This window comes from Pagrus pagrus, assembly GCF_965226575.1.
Source record: "Pagrus pagrus genome assembly, chromosome: 14".
In the NCBI taxonomy this organism is placed as follows: domain Eukaryota; kingdom Metazoa; phylum Chordata; class Actinopteri; order Spariformes; family Sparidae; genus Pagrus; species Pagrus pagrus.
This window is the reverse complement of record NC_140198.1, coordinates 39,834-47,904: the sequence shown is the minus strand read 5'-3', so window position 1 is coordinate 47,904 and position 8,071 is coordinate 39,834. Positions and strand designations below refer to the sequence as shown.

General features: G+C 42.3%; 1 protein-coding gene across 1 annotated transcript; it reads right to left on the bottom strand.

Moving 5' to 3' along the window:
• Window positions 1-3,090: 3,090 nt before the first annotated feature.
• LOC311269680 (aquaporin-11-like) lies at window positions 3,091-7,814 on the bottom strand. Its single transcript, XM_084374007.1, has 4 exons — window positions 6,243-7,814; window positions 5,290-5,406; window positions 4,196-4,330; window positions 3,091-3,932 (listed from the first exon to the last, which is right to left on the bottom strand). The coding sequence occupies exons 1-3, from the start codon at window positions 6,832-6,834 to the stop codon at window positions 4,233-4,235; spliced, it is 807 nt and encodes a 268-aa protein (XP_084230133.1). The 5' UTR covers window positions 6,835-7,814; the 3' UTR covers window positions 3,091-3,932; window positions 4,196-4,232.
• Window positions 7,815-8,071: the final 257 nt, after the last annotated feature.

Below are 8,071 nucleotides of genomic sequence, written 5' to 3'. Positions count from 1 at the left end.
TTTAATACAACTCATTGAATCTATAAATGTGTCATAATATGAATATATTTTATTCAAAATTTTCCCTCACTAGAATCGAGGGTCTGAGGACAGAGGATGGCGTTCACTGGGTTACGGTTAGGGTAAAGCCCACTGAGGCTGTAAAAATACAATTGATTTTGATTTGATTTGAAATGCAAACCATTCATGTCACCTTTCATTGTTTGAAATTGTTTTTATTTTTAATTTTAGAGAATGGTTTTTAACAGTGCAGCTTTGATGACGTTAGCCGACACTGAAAACAGATTTTAATGGAGGCGTCAAATTGTCTTCAATAACACAGCGTCAGAATATTGAACGGCTTGAAAACGTGAACGTTTGTAATACGGAGTAACAAAGCTAGAAATATCTTAAAGTGTGTGAAAATATCAAAAAATATATTTACAGGCACAGTGTTGCTTTGAGCTAAATGCTAACAGCAGCATATCTTTAATTAAGTGTTAGCAGCTAATGCTTTGATTGTAGTTTAGTGTGTTAGTATTCAATCTTTACTAAAGGATGATGGGCTGTCACTGGTTCAGCAGGTTTAGTGTTACGAACCACTGGCTGAGTAAAAATGGGCACATTGTTTCTTTGAGCTAAACGCTAACGTCGGCATTCTAACAAGAAAACAATGAAAATGTTATGTATTACCGTTACATATTTGTATATATCACTGCCACTCATATATATGCATATAAAGGCAACTCTTTAGCTTATGAAGTGAAAGATTGAAGACAGTTTATCACACAGAAGAATTCTTTCAGATTTTAAACAGAAATGTGTTCAAATGTTTGTCAGTGAGCCTATAATCCATCCACCTGACAAGTGTGACATGACAGGCATGATGATGAGCAGAACGAGGCGGGAGGCTGAAAAAACAGTGAGTGAGTGGCTGAGTGTGTCGGGGTTAATGGATGTAATGTTAACGGAGGAACAACCTGAAACTCAAACCTGTGACCTTTAATCATTTTCTACTAGATTTAGTGTTTCACTAGAATTTCTGTTGTCCAAACTGGACACAGTTAAATTAACTGGAATAAACTGACAAGAAGCAAAGTCAAGTCAACAGAACAGAAGGAGAGTGTTAGCATGCTTCTTGGCAACTAGCATTTGCTACTTAGCAGCTATGAGGATATGAACCATGGACACATTAAAATAGGCAAAGTGTTGATTTGAGTTAAATATATGTATGCGTCATAGTACAGAGATATAAGTAATGTAAAAAATGTTTAGCAGGTATAAACACCATCTCGGTGTGTGAGATCACTTTTATCTCTGGCCCTGCCATCTTTTTATGTCAGCTGAATGTCAGAGTTGCTCTGCATTGATTGGAGTAGGTTACGATCACCTGTTGTGCAGGTGTAGAGACTGACTCCTCGTTAATGATTCAGAGGAGGTCAGTCCATTCCCCTAACGGCCAATCAGAGTGTGACAATGCACTTTCAGAAGACTTAATAGAATAAGGTTGATTCACTGCAAACCTCAACTGAACAGATGGTCAGACAGAAACTCTGCTCAGTGTTCACATTTCTTTGTTTCTTTCTGATTGAGGGAATTATTGAGCGTTCGACAGCCGAAGTCAGTGAACATGGCACCTGCGGGTTTTTGAATGTTTAAGGCTGCATTCACATTGGATCTGCCATTGTGGCAAAAATGCAGCTTTTCCCATTCATTGTAATGAGGGCAGTGTGTTTTGGCTGTAGCGGTGTGGACCACAGGGGGCTCAAGGTCACGATCCAGTGGCCAATCACATAAAAAGGGCTATTTCCAGCGATTGACCGGAAGACGCCCAGAGGAAGAAAAAAAAGTTGTTTACCATGTAGCGTAGGAAATGGACAGGAGGATCTGGGTTGGGGTTGAAAGCTCTTCTTCTTCCCTTTTCTGTCTAATAGGGGTCTCGAAACGGCTTTTTGGAACAATCCTGCTACCTTCTGGATTGGAGGCCGGGCTAAAGACTCCAATGTGACATCACACCACAGTCCAGCTTATGTTAATTAAATGACACTCTCACACCGCCACACAAGCCTGTGGCGTCTCGCCACAACATGGGATTTGGATGAATACCGCCTAAGGGTCCAAGGGCTGGAGGAGCATTTTAAGGAACCAGAGTAAACCAGAACCAGTGTCACCAGTTCACTGCAGACAAAATAGAAGCATGAGACCAGAAACAAACAGGAGGTTTAATGTGGAAGTTAAAAACAGTTCCTCTGGCTGCCAGTAGAGGTCGTCAGCATGTAGCCAACATGTTCGGGGTCTTTGGTCTTGGTGAGTTCCTGTTAAACAGTCATGTGGAGTCAGTCAAGTCAAATCAAATCAAATCAAATCAAATCAATTTTATTTATATAGCCCAAAATCAAAATCACATCGCCTCAATGGGCTTCACAGTCTGTACAGGGAACGACATCCTCTGTCCTCAGACCCTCGAGACGAGTGAGGCCAAACTTTACATGTCAGTCTCATGTTTGTCATGTTGTTTATGTGTTGAATGTTATTTATGCTGCAGAGTGAACGGAGGAGCTCTTCTGTGGTATTTGGCTGAGTCAGACGAGGGGAGGAGGGGGAGAAGAGGGCACAAAGGTCACGTTGTGTAACAGATACCAGGGAGGCCAAAGTCCCACCAAGTCCTCTGGAGGTCGACAGCTTCTTATTTTTGGAAGTATTCAAAAGTCCTTGAGGAGAATGACTGATATTTCTTCTTGTTTTGTTGATAGAAATATTATTTATTGGATAATATGTTCTGATTTGTAGAATCATATCCCATATTAGGAAAAACTATTCATTATGTAAACTAACAATCATAAAGATTTTCCCTAAGCTGCACGTGGCTCATCTGTCTGTGAGACCAGTGATGTTAAAAATAAAGATTTGCGAATCGGACTGAAAGCAAGTTGTTAGTTTGTGTTGAGTTCACACTTAGTGTTAAAATGAAGTCAACTGAAAGCAGACAACATACAGTCAATTACTGTCATTATGTTTAATCGAAATATCGCACACAGAATTTTAAAACACTATAAATTGTCTGAACTAAAACTATCCTGTACATTCAGCTGACAGACCAAGAGTCAGAAATGTAAGAGAAAAATCTGTTTATTCACATTTCTACAGAAAGTAATCATACAGGTATGACTGTAAGGGTTAGAGTTATGAGATGAACGGTAAATGATCAGCTGGATCAATTCAGTCAGACAATTTATTCGTGCATGAAAACAAAAATACAAAAGACAGTAAAAGCTTTGGTCTTTCAAACTTCAGAGGAAAAGAAGAACTAAAAGTCAGTATCACGGTGTCAAAGTGAAATCCAGTCTTCCTTTGAACATCATTGGAAATATTTTGTTGTCATCACAGACATCTGAAATCTGAAAATCTTCATAATTAAATAAACCCACATGAATCAAACCACAGAAGACCACAAAACCAAACGTGTGTGTCGTTTCCCTTCACCTCAAAGTCCTTTTTTAGGGTTGAAGGAAGGAGGAAGTAGTGAAATGTAGTCGAGGACGTGTGTCCTGTCCAACAAGCTGCACCCGTTACAGATGAGAATAAAAGAGATTATACTGAGGCTGACGGGAACAACACAAAGACAGTTTACTGGAACTGCTAATCTTCAGAAATTTAACCAAACTCCATAAAGAAAATGACCAACTTTAGAGGATGCAATATGTCATATGATTGTATATGAACTCTTTGTGAGCATTCAAAGTTGTGACAAAAGTGATTCAGTGTCTCTGTGGTCGAACATCTGGTGCAGTTTGATGTAAAATAGTGATGATGCAGTTTGCAGCCTCGTTCCGTCCCTCCACCGTCTCTTCTGTCAGTCAGTCACATGAAGAGTTCAAACCGCTGATGTTTCGTCTCGTCTGATTGGTTCAGCTGCAGCAGAAGTCATGATGTGACGTGGGTAGCTCAGCGTGCTGTGAGAAACAAAGTGAACAAAGAATGAGCTGCTAATTAAGTTGTTACAGTAAAAGCATCACTGTGTGTGCGTGTGTGTGTGTGTGTGTTAAACTGTTAATATTCATCAGACAGATGAACTGTAGGAGAAGAAACAGCTGTAAACATGTCACCTGTCTTGACCCGTCCTCACCTGTCTTAACCCATTATCACCCGTGCTCACCTGTCTTGACCCGTCCTCCCCCGTCTTGATCCGTCTTAACCCATTCTCACCCGTCCTCACCTGTCTTCACCCATCTTGACCTGTCCTCAGGTCACTGTTACTGAGTTTTCTGTTTCTGGACCTCCAGCCCAACTGAACTTTTTCCAGACAGGAACGGGATGATCTTTTCAAACAGAAGGATGCAGCTCGCCACACCTGGTGACACAAGTGAAAGAGGAACAGGAAGTGACTTTGGTCAACATAAAGGAGCCAATCAGGCTCCTGCAACGAGATTGTAGAGGAGAATCATTAAAAAGATTAAAAACAAACATCATACGTGAATCAACGCTGAAGCCTGTGAATATTGTTTAGCACTTAAATCACAGCACTTATGTACCGAAGGTATCTTGATAAATAGCAGCTACTTTGCTCTGATGAAGGCTCCAAAATTGTTTCTATTTTGTCTTTTCTACTTTATCGACGTTGATATGTTGTGGTTTCTTTCTTGTGACAAACGCACTTATTGTAAGTCGCTTTGGACAAAAGCGTCTGCTGAATGCCCTAAATGTAAATGTAACAGAAGCAGAAACACATAATTAATATAATTAGTCAATTTGATTAATTAGCTTCGTTAGCTCATATTTCTTAAAGGAACAGCTGCAGTTTTTTTGATGAGGTGGTTAAGATTGAGCACTCATGTCAGTCCACTGAATATCAGTAGCTGGTTAGCTTAGCTTAGCACAGCACAGCACAAAGATGTAAATGGGAGGAAACAGCTAGCCTGGTTATTTTGGGTGTTGTTGGTTTACATAATTTAGCAAAGACTGAGAACAGAAGAGAACAGTAATGGACTCAGTCTTGGTGGGATTAACATCCAGAAATTAGCTGCACAGGTTCTGGGCTCTGTGGCTGTTCAGTAAATATGAAAGTACAGACAGTTGGCTTAGCACAAAGTCTGTTTATTTAGATAACCTGAAAGGGAGCAGAACACCAGAGAAGTGCTTTTCCCAACATGTCAAACGTTGCCTTCAAAATGTCAAACTAACAATCATTTCTAAACAGAAGATCAGAAGTTTAATAAAAAATGTGTCAGTTTTATATAATTCACACAACAATCTGTAACCAGACTGTAATCAGGAGGAAACGGCTAAATCCACCACGTCAGCCCGCCTCACCTAAAACTGGCCCCAGCCAGTAGACGAAGCAGTACTCCAGATATGTGTGTCCGCTGCAGGGGAACTGGACGGAGAAGGCCAGGACGGGGTTAAAAACAGCTCCTGAAATACCTCCACCTGCACAGAGAAACAGCCGAGTCGGTGTGAAACTCAGATTAAACCTGTAACTGAACACAGTTATAGAAAACAAGAGAACATGAAAACACTTTCAATGCATCAGAACTACAGAGTCCAGTAACAAGAGCACAGAACTTTATCTGAACATGCAGACGGGTCAATATCACCACAGGAAAAGATTCAATAATCTGACGCTGTAACTAAGAATTAATCTCATTATCACTTCATGTGTCAGCAGAAGAAGCCCAAAAATATTCAGTTTACAGTCATAAAATAAAATATAAAACACACGTTTGAGAAGATTGAACCAGAAAATGTGTGAGGATTGATTAAATTTCACTTGATTATGAGCTGAATAAATGACAAATTATACATCATGAAGCTACAGGGTCCCTTCACACCAACTATCACCAATCAATTACAGTGATAGGCACAGACAGAGCTCAGTGATCAATTCATATTGATCACACACAGGCCGGCCTATGACCCACAACCGCTGTGTGTTGACGAGATCTTCATTAAAGGAGCAGTCTGTAGTTCTGGCCTTAAAAGACAACAGTTTATACTGTTTGACTGTGTTTATATGTGGCGGACCCAGCCACCTTTCTAGCTTCACACAGTCTTCTGGGACCTTTCTGTCCTCTGAGAACAGCTTCTTTATTCACTCATGGAGAACAGTTCGTACATTGACCTCATTAATGTTGTAGAGATGAAAATTCTGACTTTGAATTTATTCTGTAAAACTACAGCGTGCTGCTGTGAGACCGGCCGCTCAGTGTTACTGATCATCAACGTGATTATCGATCATTACAAACCCTAACACCTGAGGTAACCACCTGTGTAAACCAGAGCCGTGATGACAGCAGCGATGAAGTGAACGCGAACTTTCTCGTCCAGTTTGTGCGCGTGCATGGCGGCAGCCTGCACGAGAAAGGCGCACGAGAGCTCCACCGCCGCAGCCTCCAGCACCGTTCCACCGAGCGGGTCGAAGCACCGGAACCCGAACCTCTGGTGCCTCACGTGGAAGTCGGAAAGACCCAGCGACCAAACGGAGGCGGCGAAAAACTGCGCCGCCACGGCAGCTGCGAACTGGCAGGCGGAGAGCAGGACGGCTGCCCGCAGGCTGCTCTTCCCCCGGCAGACGCTCTCCAGAGCCCCGCACGGGTTACACGTCGCTCCCCGGAAGGTGAGCAGGTGGATGACCGTCATGGTGTAGGTGAGAGTCAGGCTGACGGGCAGCTCCAGCCCGGCCGTTTCACCCAACAGTTTGAGTTCATGAGTGCAGCTACAGAGCTGGAAGGTGGACGCCGCCTCCAGCAGGTAAATCCAGTAAACTCCGCCGGAAAGACGCGCTGCTGTCCGGCGGCTCGCCTCGCTGAGGAGCACCGCGGCTGCCAACACCGACACCGACACCAGCAGGTCAGTCATCTCCCCCGTCAACGCTTCACGTAATGGGAGCAACTTCAGAGTTTCACGGCACACTCAACTTCCCTCCTTTCTGACGTCATCAAATCCAGCTGATCCACAGGATACGTGGCGCTTCAACCTTCAAAATAAAAGCATGATTCACTCGAGCCAGTGTAGCCAAGTCAAATGTTCTTATTATGTTTTGTTTATTTATTTTCCCTAAAATCTTTCTTTTGTGTTGTGAACTTCCCCAAAATGTTTTTTTCCTCCTGTAAAAGAAGAAAAAGAAAGGTTCCTATGGTGATTTTCAATTGTATGCCCTTTGTACCCCAGGGGTGTTGTTTTGGCGTTGCACCACCTAGCGTCATAGAGCTGTGGCTGTGTCCAAATTCAGGGGCTGCAGCCCACGAAGTGAGCATTTGAAGGCCAATTACGTCACAACGCTGCGCGAAGGCTGTCCAAATTCAGAGGCTCCTCCAAACGCAGCCCACAAATGCAGCCCTTCCCTCTTTTCGGAGGACGCACCGCTACTATCCTTCGCGGCCTCTCATATCCCAAGATTCTTTGCGCACCGCTGCTCAGTCCCGAAACAGAAGAGGAAGCAAGAGAAAATGGCGACATCAAGTGGCGCAGACATGACATTTAAATTTAAGTAATGGGTGTATACTCGGTTTTTAGTCATTTGAACATCCAACGCCAGAGATGTTAAACTTCAAAACCTCCAAATTTCAACTTTCAGTTAAAATACGTGACGCTGGTGATGCTATGGTAAATGTAGTTGTTATTCACCAATGGGTTAATGTTTATTTTGTAATGTTGATGATTCAATTTAGATTTGACACATTTTGTCGTTAATTTTTGTACACACACAAATAAATGTACACGTTTGATAGATTTGAACCAAAACAGACTTTAATGCATCTCTTCATTCACAATCGTGACGTAAGGGTAAGGGGCGGGAACATCTGGTGAGGCAACCAGGAAATACTCCGAAGGCTAGACCGTCCCATTGGCTAGGCCATTGAAGGCTGCAGTCCCTGAATTTGGACACAGCCTCTGTGTGCTCGGAGCTGGTGAGTCACTTTATGAGGCACTCTCTCCATTGTCTTATTTATTATATCTTTTTTTCTGTTCAAAACCACAATATGTTGATATGTGCTGTAATGTAACATGCTAATGAAACTTTTGGTCAAGCCTCCATGGATTAACATCTTGTAAATTGAATCTCAAACTGAGTTATTCATGCAGAGTTAGTTAA